The sequence below is a fragment of the Conger conger genome, chromosome 17 (genome assembly GCF_963514075.1).
Source record: "Conger conger chromosome 17, fConCon1.1, whole genome shotgun sequence".
NCBI classification, from domain to species: Eukaryota; Metazoa; Chordata; class Actinopteri; order Anguilliformes; family Congridae; genus Conger; species Conger conger.
Genome location: NC_083776.1, coordinates 3,642,720 through 3,658,862, shown reverse-complemented (window position 1 = coordinate 3,658,862; position 16,143 = coordinate 3,642,720). Strand labels below are relative to the sequence as shown.

At 48.2% G+C, this 16,143-nt stretch overlaps 2 protein-coding genes across 5 annotated transcripts in view; both read right to left on the bottom strand.

Annotated features, from left to right (window-relative positions):
- Positions 1 to 51: 51 nt before the first annotated feature.
- LOC133116247 (uncharacterized protein CXorf38-like) lies at positions 52 to 6,739 on the bottom strand. Of its 2 annotated transcripts, XM_061225630.1 has the most exons (7): positions 6,412 to 6,739; positions 6,074 to 6,304; positions 4,237 to 4,371; positions 3,299 to 3,421; positions 2,279 to 2,428; positions 1,551 to 1,757; positions 52 to 348 (listed from the first exon to the last, which is right to left on the bottom strand). In XM_061225630.1, exons 2-7 carry the CDS (start codon positions 6,281 to 6,283, stop codon positions 199 to 201), a joined length of 975 nt encoding a protein of 324 aa, XP_061081614.1. In that variant the 5' UTR covers positions 6,284 to 6,304; positions 6,412 to 6,739; the 3' UTR covers positions 52 to 198. The 2 variants fall into 2 exon arrangements, with proteins under 2 accessions (XP_061081614.1, XP_061081615.1); XM_061225631.1 differs by lacking the exon at positions 4,237 to 4,371 and having other exon boundaries at positions 6,074 to 6,739.
- Positions 6,740 to 7,780: 1,041 nt separating this feature from the next.
- Positions 7,781 to 16,143, bottom strand: part of med14 (mediator complex subunit 14) — a 30,816-nt gene continuing 22,453 nt past the window's right edge. For all 3 annotated transcript variants that reach the window (XM_061225624.1, XM_061225625.1, XM_061225626.1), the window contains 7 exons: positions 15,617 to 15,784; positions 14,871 to 15,109; positions 14,313 to 14,492; positions 11,937 to 12,044; positions 11,092 to 11,217; positions 9,952 to 10,141; positions 7,781 to 8,512 (listed from right to left, as the gene is read on the bottom strand). In XM_061225624.1, coding sequence (XP_061081608.1) covers positions 8,439 to 8,512; positions 9,952 to 10,141; positions 11,092 to 11,217; positions 11,937 to 12,044; positions 14,313 to 14,492; positions 14,871 to 15,109; positions 15,617 to 15,784 — 1,085 coding nt within the window. In that variant the 3' untranslated portion in view covers positions 7,781 to 8,438. The remainder of the gene's footprint in view (positions 8,513 to 9,951; positions 10,142 to 11,091; positions 11,218 to 11,936; positions 12,045 to 14,312; positions 14,493 to 14,870; positions 15,110 to 15,616; positions 15,785 to 16,143) is intronic.

Here is a 16,143-nt window from a genome sequence, read left to right as displayed (position 1 = left end):
AGCCCCTGCACTATTAAAGTGAGCAATGGGCAGCAAAGAAATACAATCCTATCCAAAAAAGGGGGGGAAAAAATCCATAGTTTATTGATTTCACAATAAACACAAGTGTCTTATACAGATCTTAAGTTTCCGCTCTTCACAGTGAACGGTTTCCTGTGCAGTTGTGTAGATGTCGTCTGTCTCAGGAGTCTCTCCCACTCAGTTGGACTCTGTCGGTTGGGCTGCTGTCCCAGTCTGGTGCGGCTGGGGTTCCCCGGACCCCAAGCTCAGGAGCTCAGTCTGAAACTTCTCCCCCAGGTCCCGCTGGCTCTGGAGGAAATCTCTGAGTCCCTGCAACTCCTGCAAGCCCTGCAGAACGGATCGAGAATAAAAAATGGGGGGTTACTTATGGCGGGGAAAAGTAATCGATTATTTTTCCACACAGTGAGTGGTCGCTGTGTGGAATAGCTTGCCAGGACATAGTAGTGGAGCCAGAAACACTGGGGGTTTGCAAGACCAGGCTTGATACGGTGCTAGATACTATACTAGAGATACAACCTGAGCAGTAGCCACACTTCAGTGGTAGGAAAAGGTGGGCATGGGCTGAATGGCCTGTTCTCACCATTAAGTTCTGTTATCCGCCACAGAGTGTGATATGTACGGTCTAATGTGAAGCAACTCCAGAATCCAGTCCTGGAGGGGCACAGCGTCTGCTGGTTTCCTTCCGTTTAAACACGATTGAATGGCATTTATTTTCATGGCCTCCATTGAAAGGAAACCACAAATATCTGCAGAAATTGTGACAATCTGGGTTTGGAGATTGATACCGCTGGGCTAAATGGAGAATAAATGTTGGTTGCATGCTAGACGATTTGGAGTGGCATGCAAAAGATACCATGTCGCTTATCAAAAACTATCTGAAATGCACTGAACCCTAGAGACTTGCTCTTTTCTGAAATAGGCTGCAATAGCTTTTTCCACCACACGGGGGCAGAATAGCCATGCTTACGAGGTCACAGAGTGAAGCAGTCTGGGGACCAAGAGCAGTGCTGAGTTCAACGTGCATTTTCTTTCCATTTAGCAAAAGAATCTAGAAATCTACAACTCCTGGTCACTAGTGTTGCTGAGAAAGATGGCTTATTGTTCAGTTCCACACCAAGGCTGTTGGTGGTCAGAGATTCAGAATATACACTCAGTGAGCACTGAACTAGGTATTTATTAGACTGATTGTTTAGACTTATTAAGTCTTCAGCTGCTGGAGCCTATCCACTTAGAGGTTTGACGCGTTGTGTCTTCAGAGATGCTCTTCTGCACACCACTGTTGTAATGTGTGGTTATTTGCGTTACTGTCACCTTCCTATCAGCTTTGACCAGTCTGGCCCTTCCGAGTGCGTGTGTGTGTGTGCGTTGTATGCATATGTGTAAGTGTGCACGCACGCACACACGCATGCATATGCATGTGTTGTGTGGCGGTGTGCGTTTGTGTGCACACCAGTGTGTGCATGTGTGCGTGCGTGCGTGCGTGCGTGCGTATGTACGTTTATGCTTGCAGTAAAAAGCTCTGCTTGGACCTGCGGATCTGGAGGGTCCTGTAGCTGGGTGCAGTGCAGCAGCTCCTGTAGTCTCTCCCTCAGCAGCACACTCTCCAGCTGGCTCACGTCCCCTGCCTCCAGCCCGGCCTGCACCGGCCCGTCCACCAGCTGGCTCACATCGTCTGTCTCCAGCCCGTCCATACAGTCCACCCGGGGGGGGGACACCGTCCAGTCCACAGACAGTATCTGCACCAGGACACGGAATCCAACACACAGACTCTATTAAATAAACAACACATTATGTACCGACTTTTATCGGCTACATTTTAATCACACAAGGCAAACTTTTAAAAAAGTTTAAAAAAATTAAATTAAATTATATTGTTGACAGGACATTTTATGTACTTTTTGCAATGGGTTACAAGCGTAGCTGGCCGTTCTCAGCCAACCCCACCCCACAAATGAATGGCTATGTCACTGCCCCCTCACCTCGTGTATAAATGGTAAATATTGGCATTTATATAGCGCCTTTATCCAAAGCCCTTTACAATCTATGCTTCTTGTTCACCAATTCCTACACACACTCGTACACCAACAGCGATTGGCTGCGATGCAAGGCACCAACCAGCTGGTCAGGAGCATTTAGGGGTTAGGTGTCTTGCTGAGTAATCGAACCGGCAACCCTCTGACTGCCAGACAACTGCTCTTGCCGCCTGAGCCAATGTGGCCCCCGGTGTGTCTCCTGGCCCGCGGCGGCCCCCCCTCACCTCGTGTATCTCCCGGCCCGTGGCGGCCAGCTCAGGGATGTGCCGGAGCTGGTCCAGCAGCTGGTCCAGACTGCGCCGGTACTGGTCCATCCACTGCGCCGACACCCGCATCTCACACGAGTGCATCAGCTCGTTGCGCTTCCCGATGACCTGACGGGCCACAACCAGAGCAACAACGATCGACGCTGCGAAGAATCAGGCCCCCGTTTCACGAGGATTACCGAGTTAGCTGGATAACTGGGCCCCCGTTTCACAAAGCAGGATTACCGAGTTAGCTGGATAACTGGGCCCCCGTTTCACAAAGCAGGATTACGGAGTTAGCTGGATAACTGGGCCCCCGTTTCACAAAGCAGGATTACCGAGTTAGCTGGATAACTGGGCCCCGTTTCACAAAGCAGGATTACCGAGTTAGTTGGATAACTGGGCCCTGTTTCATAAAGCAGGATTACTGAGTTAGCTGGATAACTGGGCCCCGTTTCACAAAACAGGATTACCGAGTTAGTTGGATAACTGGGCCCTGTTTCATAAAGCAGGATTACTGAGTTAGCTGGATAACTGGGCCCCGTTTCACAAAGGAGGATTACTGAGTTAGCTGGATAACTGGGCCCCCGTTTCACAAAGCAGGATTACTGAGTTAGCTGGATAACTGGGCCCCCGTTTCACAAAGCAGGATTACCGAGTTAGCTGGATAACTGGGCCCCGTTTCACAAAGGAGGATTACTGAGTTAGCTGGATAACTGGGCCCCCGTTTCACAAAGCAGAATTACTGAGTTAGCTGGATAACTGGGCCCCGTTTCACAAAGCAGGATCCATTTCTTTGCATTGTGAAAATGTTTGGGTTGGCACTATGTCACAATGGTTTGGGCACTGGGCTTGCAACTCTCAAGGTTGTGCAGTTGGCTTCAATTCCATCCATTTGTGTTGCTGAAGGTAAAATACGCTTGTTTGCAATGGTTGGCTTGAAAGAAACTGCCAGTTTTGCAACAGTTGATTTTCAGTTGACATGCCCTGTGCCCTCACCTCTCTCACGTGCCTCTGGTTGATTAAGCTGAAGTAGTCGCAGAAGGTGATCAGGTTGAGGAGTGCAGACGCGTCACACTGCTCCGCTCCGGTCACGCTGGCCAGTCCCCGGGGCATGTACGCCTGCAGGGACAACATCCTCAAAACTCAGCTTGTGCCAGAAAAGGTTCCTCGAAGGAACAGACAGGGGTTTTTATCCCCGAAAGCATGATAGAACCAATGCTCAAAAAAAAGACATTTAATTATTCAGGGTCGTCACTAAGAATCCGATAACATGCAAGAGCCCAATAACATCCCTTTCTAATAGTGAACCCAGGAGCCTACATGCATATGGACGATGGGACTAAACTCACATGAACACTGGGAGAACGTGCAAACTCCACCACGCCACCATGCCGTAGATGTGGGTGTCCCCCAATACTTTAAATCCTCCTTTCCTCCACTCACACCCCCCCCCCCCCCCCCCACTTCCAGATAGGAGACATGGTGGTAGTGAAGGAAAGTATATTGGGGCGGCCTGTAGCGTAGTGGTTAAGGTAAATGACTGGGACACGCAAGGTCGGTGGTTCTAATCCCCGGTGTAGCCACAATAAGATCCGCACAGCCGTTGGGCCCTTGAGCAAGGCCCTTAACCCTGCATTGCTCCAGGGGAAGATTGTCTCCTGCTTAGTCTAATCAACTGTACGTCGCTCTGGATAAGAGCGTCTGCTAAATGCCAATAATGTAATGTAATGTAAAGTAGGATACCATTTTTTGAGCACGTCCACGAAGGAAACTATCACACAATGGGCAGTTAACCTCTGAAAGGGTACATGCTAGCACTTTTTAAGGTAACAGCAGAGGTGAAACATCGCCCTTCCTGTTCTATGTGATACAGGACTAGCAGCTGTAGAGTTTTCTCTGCCCTCCCTTCCTGTCGAGGATGAGAGGAGACCTACCTTGGCGATCTCCCAGTGGTGGGATGGCCACAGGCAGGGCTTGCAGTTACCCCAGTTCACCACTCCTGTCCTGTTGGTGTGATGCCTTAAAATCTCTGCTCTCCATTCCTCGCACAGCTTGCAGAGATTGTATAGCTTGAGGGAAATTTAAAACTGTCAATTCACTACACATTCATAATTTATTCAAAATAATAAATATATAATAAATATATATACATATTTATCTGATGTTTTATCCAAAGCGACTTACAGTTGATTAGACTAAGCAGTGAGCAATGTTAAGGGCCTTGCTCAAGGGCCCAACAGCTGTGAGGATCTTATCTTTGTTACACCGGGCCTTCAACCGCCAAAAGGGACTTCAAATGAATTAAATGCGCGCCGAAGGCTCCAGTTTTTTAAATAATTTTACCTTGGAGCTCCGTCATTTTTAACATAAACAGGAGGAATTGGGAGCTAAAAGACAGCCATGCCAAGCACTGTCAATTAAGGCCCTCCCTATTTATATTACACCGTTGTGAACGTCATCCGCCGGTTGATAATGAGAGCTAATGACACTAATTTGCTGGGACGAGCATGGCGGTTGCATTTGTTATGGACAAAATTTTTGTTTGACGCACTAAGAAAATATTTTATTTTCGTTAGCTAGTCTCGAAAATTTCTATTGAGAAAAAAGTAAAGTGACCGAGGTTCTGATATCGTTATTGTTTCTTATGCCTATTACTACGAGTAAATATTTGGTAGTTTTGGTGCGTGTATTTCATTATCTTAAACATCCTGTTACAGTTAGCTCGTTATATAATATCAGTTAACCATGGCATGACCTGAAGTGAAGAATGTCTTTGTTATGCTACTTTTTATTCTAAACTAACTTAGCTAACGTTAGCTAGCATTGACATTTTCTCAACTTGCACTAACGTTAGTTAAGGAGTGTAACTTAACGTTATGCCTAATATTTAACTCCGTTTGTATTAATCGGGAGGATTTTCAATGTAGGCCAATTAGCTACAATAAATATGTATATTAACTTGGCTAGCGTTAACGTTATTTGTTTGTATTCTCTGCAGACATTTTGCAGTGAGGACGACATTCATCATGCCAGGAGAACACGATCCAAATCAAGTGGTATCATTGTAAGTGACGTTACTGTAGGTATGAAGCTGTAACGTTAACTGGCCATATAACGTTAGCATAAGAAGATGGTTTAATGATCATAATCAGTAATCTACCTAAAGGTCTTGACACTAATATAGTATTTATTCGATAGTTGAAGCAGTTTGTCCAGCTAGTTATTAATTTAACTTTAATTTAAAAATAATAATGTAATGTAAGTTGAGCGTTAAGTGGCTGACTTTAAATATTGACGAACATCCGGGGGGAATCCCGGCAGCAACTAGACCATCCCTCACGTCTTTGGGAGTGAAGAGCAAATCTCGCTAAGGAAATATGTATATTATTGTATGTGTATAAACACTATACAATTAATGTGATCGTGTGTAGAGCCTCTGAAAACATAACATGCGTAGGATGTTCTGGGAGTTGTTTGAAGTTCCATGCTTTATAATTGTCCACAAACCCGTGGATGCCCTAATCTAGCCGACCGATCGTCTGAAGCCTTTTTAAGTATCGGAAAATATTTTATTCACCACTAACAGAATTGTATGGGACAGTCGAAAACATGCACAACAATATAACCTGTTCCTTTAAGGATTTTACCAATTTCCAACTTATTCCCTAAGAAGCTTCCGGAATGGCGCTGTGCAAGCGATACAGGGACTTGGGAACGCTAGCAAGTTTTCTTACCAAAGACGTATACTTCTCGTGGCGACTGGTCCCTTACCTGGTTGCCTTTTGGTCTGCAGTCGTAATTGCATCGTTGCCCCTTTTGCAAGACATGGTTATTGTTGATGAGCATTTCGTGAAAGCATTTCATTGCCTTGTTTACATAGCCATGCAGTCCGTCTTTAATTTTTAAGAGGCAGCAGCCTGCCTTCAGCCAGTTTTTGTATCCGATGTCATTAAGACGAGCGAATAACTCCTCGTGGACCATCTCTGAGATTTATGAAGCGTGGAAGACTAAATATTTCGCAAACTGGCATTTGTTTTGGGACAGCTTTCGACTTTAAGCAGCCAACTTAGATCCGCTAGTTGTGATCGGCAACTGCATTGCCTTGTTTGATTGTTCATAAAGTAACGTTAGCCTACTGGTTGTCTAGCAAGCCAAGTCTCCGTATCGTCTTGTCCGAGCAATCAATTAAACTAAATCTATTAGTATAGAATTTATGTATTCAACACATGTCTATTAATGTCATGTCAGAATTGATCAAATCTGGGGTCAAGTTCCGCGTCTCTGTCTCGTCGAATGTGCTTCAGAGCGTCTTGCACGGGCCACTAAATTATCTGCACTGATCTGCATGTATGGTGGATCGACTCCGACGTAGGCGACTGCTAATGAAACGAGCCGATGAGATGGTTTTGGAGTCGGTGAATGTTCGCAGTATGACGCCTTTGGACAACCGGGTTTCGTTTATTCGGTTGTAATGCATTATGGGGATTATAGCAACATCGTCGCGAAATACTTTGGTATTTCCTTTTTAGATTAAAATGTAAATATTCTGTCCAAATACAATTTTACCATTGAACGAATATCGCGTAGGCTACGTGTGCACACTGTATTAGCCAATGTCTCATGAAATAAACATTCCATAGAAAACGAAACATAAGGCTCAAGACAATGGGTGAGATTTGAGCAAAGGTGAAAATGTGACTAGCGTTAGCCGAGAGTAAATGCGAAAACAAACCTACACAGGAATCCGATTTAGAACAACATTAGCATACATACTGGGTGTGGCAGAAACGCACTGCCAAGAAGAGACGACGCATGCAGGACAAGACTGAAGAACTATATCAGAAGACAGAATAATCATGATTGTGTGGACATTATGAGGGTCTGTCAATTTTACGAAATCATGGTGGGCCATTGTGTGTGTGTGTGCTTGGGTACCAATAGCCATGACAGTTTGTCTGTTTGCCACTTGTCCAGGTAATCTCTAGATTACATTTTGGTATTTGGCAGATGCTATGACCCAGAGCATTTACATTTATACAGTTGGATATTCCCTGAAGCAAGGCAGCTAGCTTAATGGTCCAGCAGCAACACCCTCTAGTCGTCAAGTCCATAAGCTTTGTGTTACAAGCCCAGTTTCCTAGCTACATTGTAACCCTATAAGCATGCTAAACGTTAGATAATGTGCTGCAGAATAGTGTGAGACTCATTTGGGAGTCTAGGCGTGGCCTTAGAACGAGGGTATCAAAAAAATATGGGCACATGGACTATAAGTCCAATAAGTGTCTGAGAAAAAATAGATTTCAGTCTTTATAACTTAATACAAATCATGAATTGTCCACCAAAAAATAGTGCCTGAAGCAAGGAGTCACTGGTACAAAAACTATGTTCCATATTAATTGCCTCCATTACATTTTTTGTCAGTGTTTACATACCGTATTTCATGACCATGCTTAAATAAGAACAAGTCAACAGCTGACAAACCTTTCTGTGTCCATTTATTAAATAGTATTCATCCAAGATGGACAGATTCTTCCTTTCATACTGAAAAGCAGCCGTAATAAAGTAGGGCTTATAAAGTCTGTCTTGGTTTTCCTGAACTAAAACTCGACAGGCTTAACTAAAAAGCATTTAATTTAACTCAACATCAAGAATGGGAGGGGAAAAAAAACAAACATTTACATAGAGTACCAAAAAGAACACATCTCCAATACTTCAATAATATTTGTATCTTGCAGTATAAAAGGAATTTGAATAGCTTGAAAAAACTTGTTTAATTTTTTCAGAAATTGTGAAATATAAAATAATGTACAGCAGTAGGTAAACAAATCTATCATTATTAATCTGTTATTCAAGAAGTGCATCTCTGGAAAAAAATAATTTTCTTATTAGCTCTTCAAAATAATTTATAAACGGGCTTTACCCCAAGCAACCGCCTCTTTCATTTTAGAATTGGACATACGTGCGTTTTTATACAACATAGTGTTCAATTACTGAGCATAATTCACTCCCTTTTTAACGCAAAGTACACCAGACTGATTTCAGCAGAGAATAGGTCTTCATTCTCAGCCATCAGGGAGCCAGTCCATACAGCGTTCGCTGTAATCTTGTTTGTCCTCCCAGCACAAGGGATGCTGCGCTATGGGCGACCACCAGGGGGCAGTGTGAGACTTGCCATGAGTTCATGAACTGAAGCAAATATTGTGCATTCACCTGGAAGGAGAGGGGGAGAGGTACCAACACAGTAAATATATCTATATATATATATATATATAAAAATAGACATGAGCTTTTAAACATAAGTGTCCATAAATATACAGCAGAAGAGGTGTTGAAACATATTTTACACTTTCACTTTTAAAGGTCCCAAATTGTGTATTTTTCAGTGTTTTATTTTAGGTCCTGATGTCCGCAAGAAGGCGTTTGTGTGGTTTTCAGTACCAAAACCAATTTATCCAGTTTCACATGTCCATTCAACGGCACCTCTCATGAGCTTTACCAAGAACAGGCTGTTTCAGTGACTGTGAACCTCTGTTCTAATTGGCTGGCTAGCTCCCACTAACTGAACACTGTCTGTGGCGAGCGGACTAGCTTCAACTAACTGAACACTGTCTGTGCCGAGCGGATTTGTTCCAGCTACAAGGTGGGCCGGGCTGAAGCAAAGGAACTTCGTAGTGATGTCATAGCCTCACCGATTGTGTGGACTTATTTGGGGACTGTGCATTTTGATAATTTCAGTGTTTTTATAGCACCTTTATAATTCACACAGCAAGGGAAACTGAATTTGTACCCTCCTGCCTGAAATGCCTGCACTGGCGTACTCGTACACGGGTCAGTGTGGGGCTGGTGTACTGGCACACGGGTCAGTGTGGGGCTGGCGTACTGGCACACGGGTCAGTGTGGGGCTGGTGTACTGGGCACACGGGTCAGTGTGGGGCTGGCGTACTGGCACACGGGTCAGTGTGGGGCTGGCGTACTGGCACACAGGTCAGTGTGGGGCTGGTGCACTCACACACGGGTCAGTGTGGGGCTGGTGTACTGGCACACAGGTCAGTGTGGGGCTGGTGTACCGGCACACAGGTCAGTGTGGGGCTGGTGCACTCACACACGGGTCAGTGTGGGGCTGGTGTACTGGCACACAGGTCAGTGTGGGGCTGGTGTACTGGCACACAGGTCAGTGTGGGGCTGGTGCACTCACACACGGGTCAGTGTGGGGCTGGTATACTGGCACACGGGTCAGTGTGGGGCTGTGTACCGGCACACGGGTCAGTGTGGGGCTGGCGTACTGGTACACGGGTCAGTGTGGGGCTGGTATACTGGCACACGGGTCAGTGTGGGGCTGGTGTACAGGCACACGGGTCTGTGTGGGGCTGGTGTACTGGCACACGGGTCAGTGTGGGGCTGGTGTACAGGCACACGGGTCAGTGTGGGGCTGGTATACTGGCACACGGGTCAGTGTGGGGCTGGTGTACTGGCACACGGGTCAGTGTGGGGCTGGCGTACTGGCACACAGGTCAGTGTGGGGCTGGTCCACTCACACACGGGTCAGTGTGGGGCTGGCGTACTGGCACACGGGTCAGTGTGGGGCTGTGTACTGGGCACACGGGTCAGTGTGGGGCTGGTGCACTCACACACGGGTCGCGGGGCCTCACCTTGGCGCGCCGGGTGCATGTCGTTGAAGCGCTTGAGGATGCTGCTGACCATGAGGGCGGCGGCGCCCGAGGAGCTGTGCTGGCGCGGGATGTCGGCCTGCTGCGTCTGCCCCGCGGCCATGTCGTACACGATGGGCACGATGATGCTCACCGGCTCCTGGGGCGCGGGCAGCCGCTGGGTCAGCTGCAGCTGTGGGGGGGGAGGGGCCGGGACGCGCACACGCGCACACGCACACAGACACACACGCAGACACACACACACAGACACACACACACACGCGTGCACACACACACACACACAGACACAGACATACACACACACACGCGTGCACACACACACGCAGACATACACACACACACACACACAGACATACACACACACACACACACAGACATACACACACACACACACACACACACACGCGTGCACACACACACACGCGCACGCACACACACAGACACACACACACACAGACACACACACGCACACAGACACACACACACAGACACACACACACACACAGACACACACACACACACACACAGACACACACACACACACACGGCGGTTAAACACTGTGTGAAATCACACAGTGACTGACCAGACTAGCACGAAAAAACGGTTTGTGAGCGCAAATCTTTTATTGTTTTTCCTTTTGCTAATGCAGAGACTAGTCTGGTCATCCTTACAACAGAGCGTTTAAAGAAATGTCAGCACAGGGCAGAAACCGGCTGTCACAGCGTTCTCTGGGTTAAAGTTTTCAACCGTATTGCGTTGCTGGTCACACCCAATCAGTGATGTCATTACAGGTATTTTGCTTCAGCTGTCAGTGGAAAAATACCCGCTTTCACGTCACTGATTTAGGCGTGGCCAGCAGGGGAACCGAGATGAAAACTTCAACCCATAGGGCGTGCTACAAGAGCAGTTCTCCTTTTGATGTCGTACTCTTTAATAACCAGATCCCACGTTCTTCGGTCGTGTTGTTCCAGAAATCAGTGGGCTTCTGGGTGAGGCCCCTCAGGGCAGTGGATGACCTTAAAGTGGCCCTCATTTCCCTGGCCCCTCACCGCCTCGTGAGACTGGACCCCCTGCTATACTGCGAGCAACCCTCCTCTCCCCACCCCCGCAGGTTTACTCACGAAAAACAGCATCTTAGACTTGAGCACCACGGCGATGGTCCCGGGGGGGGCGATGGGCGGGGCACTGGGGGGGATGGTGAGGCAGAACTGCACGCTCCACTTCAGCTGGGCCGTCTGGTCCGGGAACTGCGTGAGGGGGGGGGGGGCGCGGGGTGTGAGACGGAGAGGGGGGACCAGGCGGGGCTTTTCACAAAGCAGCCGCACAGAGTTCGCTGGATAACTGCTCCCTGGAACAGCTCTTTTTACGTCAGCTCTGGTTCTGGGTTTTACTCCGTGCAGTTATCCAGCTAACTCCAGGGCCCAGGTCCTTTACACACACACTGTGTCTGAAACTGAGGGACTCACTCTCTCACACTCTCTCACACTCTCTCACACTCTCTCACACTCTCACACACTCTCACACTCTCTCACACTCTCTCACACTCTCACACACTCTCACACACTCTCATACACACTCACTCACTCACTCACTCACTCACTCACTCACTCACTCACTCACTCACTCTCTCTCACTCTCACACAGTCTCTCACACACTCACTCTCACTCTCTCACACTCACTCTCTCACACACACATACACTCTCGCACACTCTCACACACATACTCTCACTCACTCTCACACACAAACACACACACACTCACACTCACTCTCTCTCACACACACACACACACACACACATACTCACTCACTCTCTCACTCACTCTCTCACACACTCTCTCACACACTCTCTCACACTCACACACTCTCTCTCTCACACTCTCTCTCTCTCACACACAGACACACACACACACACACACACACACACACACACACACACACACACACACACACACACACACACTCACCAGCTCCAGCTTCATGATGCGCACACAGTCCCTGAGGATGCTCGTTGGCGCCCCCAGCAGCTTGGTGAAGGCATTGAGGGTGTTGTACTTAAAGGGAGGACCAGCAACCTGGTGACAGAATAGCAGAGATTACTCTCATTATGAGTTCATTTCATTACGTAGCCTCCCTCTCAACTGGCATACAGGCCAGAGATTAATCTCATTATGAGTTCATTTCATTACGTAGCCTCCCTCTCAACTGGCATACAGGCTGCCCTCTTATTACTGGATTCACTTCAGTTTTTGTGGGGGGGGGGGGGAAGAGGAAACCAATCTTCCGCCAAGTGGCAGCGTGTGGTTGAGCGGTTTGGGAACTGCTTGAAACTCAATGTTGTGGGTTCCTCTCCCAGCCGGGGCGTGGGTACTGTACCCATGAGCAAGGTGACCTGAATGAGCTGGGTCACACGCCCGGCTGTATAAATGGATTTTATGTAACTACACTATACTGTATAGTTAATAATACAGTATGTAACTGTATAAATGGATTGTATGTAACTGAATAATAATGTATGTAACTACGCTATACTGTATAGTTAATAATACAGTATGTAACTGTATAAATGGATTGTATGTAACTGAATAATACTGTATGTAACTACACTATACTATATAGTTAATAATACAGTTTGTAACTATAAATGGATTGTATGTAGCTGAATGTGAGCTGCGTAACTCGCTCTGTGTTAGAGCTAAATACCAAAACTATACTATACTATACCATCATTTTCCCAACCACCCCCCGTTCTAGTGCAGACATATTAGTAAATGACATGTGCATGACTCAAAAGATGCACCATATTGTTTTAAATCACAAATACTGGGTTGAATACATGAATTAAATCCCATTGACAAATGGTAAATGGTTGGCATTTATATAGCGCCTTTATCCAAAGCACTGTACAATTGATGCTTCTAATTCACCCATTCATACACACACTCACAGACCAACGGCGATTTGGCTGCCATGCAAGGCACCGATCAGCTCGTCAGGAGCATTTGGGGGTTAGGTGTCTTGCTCACTTCGACACAGCCCGGGCGGGGGATCGAACCGGCAACCCTCCGACTGCCAGACGACTGCTCTTACTGCCTGAGCCATGTCGCCCCCAGACAACATCAAAGTTATGAAGATAATATGCTTGTTCTCTTGATACAAGATTAAGTCATTGAACAAAATGATCATTGTTAGTCGCTCTCCTTTTAAAAGTCAACTTATAACAATAATAATTCTCTGTGAAGCACGCATTTTGGGGAAACACAGCCAGGTCGTGGGAAACGCCATTGAACGGACAGGTGGCTAATTATGCTCTCATCAGTGTCCCCGTGCACTTCTCCTGGGTTAAATATTCAAGTGCCTTTAATCATTTTACAGACATGAGAATGAATATTCAGCTCCAGTTAAAAGGATGGCATTGATGTGCCATCAGAGACTCTCTGCTGGTCCTGCTGGACCGCGATGTAAAGACAACCAAAGCAGTGTGATTCAGTTCTCATCCCAGCAGTTTAAAACATTAGTTGTGAAGATGACCCTCTGTAAGCCAGAACAAAACAACACAACCTGTGAAGTGTGCAGATCTGCTTGTGGCCAAGACCAACAGTACATTCATTATTTAAGCTGGAATCATCTTCCTTGGTTATACGGGGAAGCATTAATGACAAAACATCTCAACCACAACAGTGCCTTTGACACAGCCAAGCCACTGTCGCTTCAGCATCTTAAACACGCACACACACACACACACACACACACACACACACACACACACACACACACGCACACACACGCACACATACTCACTCATACACATGCACACACAGACACATACACTCATACACACACGCATACACACACACTCATACACACGCATACACACGCACACACGCACTCATACACACGCACGCACACACTCATACACACACGCATGCACACACACGCACTCATACACACGCACACAGAGACTCACACACACTTTGCATGCCTGCCCTGTTGTGTCAGAAATGGGTGAGAGGCCACGTCACTGTGAAATCTCTCTTCGGCGTCTGCATGCGTCAGAGCTCATGAGCATTCAGTGCTAGACTGCTGTCCCGAGAGGTTCATTAGCTCATTACTTCGGGTGAACGATCGCACAGAACACACTGCCCGTCACACTGCGTCACTCCGAAAGAAAACTGACTGACTGAGCCGCAGGACTTGGGCTGCCACACTCGCCTAACAACACGCCCAATCACAGCTCAAACGGGACGTCTCAACACTTAGGCAAATGCCTAAAAGCCCATATTTGAATTTAAACCCTGTCGTAGTACATATTTCACATCCGGATTGCCCCCCTCCCCTCTTACCCTGGTTTCAAAGAACTTCTCCAGCACCTGCAGCTCCTCCTGGGACCAGGGCCCCGTGTTCTCGGGGGTCACCTTCAGCTGCAGGGTCTGGTAGGTCTTGGGGTTCAGCGCGACCCGGCACTTCAGCACCTCGGTCTTGAACATGATCACGCCCGGCTCGTTAGAGTTAACGATGGAGAGCTGACGGGGGGGTCAGAGAAGAGGGGTGAGGAGCGGAGAAAACATCGGCACAGTGTCAGCGTCAGGTTTGGGGGCGGGGGGGGGGGGGGGGGGGGGGGGGGGTGAGATGATTGAGGCTGCAGTCTGTCAATAACCAATCAAAACATTTTTAACTGGCCGAATGCATGATCATGCAGTAACCCGAATGGGATAACATAACGGGGCAGACATACAGACGGGCAGGTGGACAGACAGACAGACGGGCGGGCGGACAGACAGATGGACAGACAGGCAGGCGGGCGGGCGGGTGGGCGGACAGACAGGCATGCAGACGGGCAGGTGGACAGACAGACAGATGGACAGACGGACAGATGGACAGACAGGCGGGCGGGCGCTCACGTTGGGCTCCTGCTGAATGATCCTCTGCAGGTGTCTCCTCATGATGACGGAGCCCAGGAAGCGCTCCAGCGGGGAGCAGAGGTAGCTGCCGGCCAGCCCCGGCACCAGGCAGGGCGTGGGCGAGGGCAGCAGCAGCACGTGCAGCGCGCTGTGGGTCAGGATGGTGGGGATGGAGGCAGCCCAGGACCGCTGAGGTAGCTTGCGAGGGGGGGGCATGTTGGTTGGCATGGCCTGGGAGCCTGCGGAAGAGAGGAGCCACTTAGACCCCTTTAAGGCAGGGGAGGAAACCCTGGTCCCCCAGGGCCCGACACCGCCCATGGTCCAATGACTACATAATTGGATTCCTTTTAATTGGTTTTAATTGATCGGGTTTAATTAATGCAGGTGACCATGTGCTGGAGGCACTCGCCGTTTAATCATTTAGAATATTTAGGCTCAGGCCATTAATCATCTGTCAAAACTCCTGTGATCAAGAACGGACGGAGCAAAAACAAAAACAAGAAACGTCTGGCACTGGCACTCCATTCAGGCCCAGGGTCGCCTGTCTCTGCTTTCAGGACGTGAGGTCACAGATGCGTGATTGGAATGTCCTCAACCGAACATTCTAACGCTGATGTCACAATCACCGCCGGTAAGTGAAAGCAAGAGTTGGTTCTAGAACACTGGCTCAGCTAGAACTTTGGAGAAAAAAACAAACATTCCAAACAGACTGCTCTGGAAAGCGGAAGCTGAGCACAGGCACTCACTGGTCCCGGCGCGGGGGGAGTGCGAGGCGTCAGGGATGGGGGAGTGGAGCGAGGGGTTGCCTGGCGACATGCCGTGGATGCGGGCGCCAGGCGAGGGCCCGGACACCTGGGGCGACCCGGGCCATGTGCCCGTCCGCTGGGCGTAGGGCGAGCTGGGCTCCAGTGCTCCTGGAACACAACATCATCATCATCATCATCATCATCATCATCATCATCATCATGAAGCTCTCCACTTTCCAGGACCCAACACAGTGCTTCTTAAACACATCATTGTCACCATCACCGTCAGTAAACACTGCCTGCCTGTCCCCTGGCCCCCAGCTCCCAAGTTTGATATGAACAGAAATCAGATGTTTCCACTCCCGGGTTTTATATCTACCGTGTTAAGAGCAAGCGGAACAGTGTGGAGAAAGCAGGCAAGGGCTCTGGGGCTCGAACGTGCCCATTCCCCGAAAACAATCCCTGCCCTCCGGGGGGGGTACCTGACGCTCGCCACCGTCCACCCCCACGCAGGCTGGAGCACTTAC

Bases quoted from the DNA above. Each gene is read 5' to 3' on its own strand.
- LOC133116247 (XM_061225630.1), bottom strand. From the start codon at position 6,283: ATGGTCCACGAGGAGTTATTCGCTCGTCTTAATGACATCGGATACAAA. The intron at 1,758-2,278 runs GTGAGGGGGGGC...GTCCTGGTGCAG, and splicing joins CGGGCCGGGAGATACACGAG to ATACTGTCTGTGGACTGGAC. The intron at 349-1,550 runs GTCCAAGCAGAG...TCCGTTCTGCAG, and splicing joins AGGACCCTCCAGATCCGCAG to GGCTTGCAGGAGTTGCAGGG.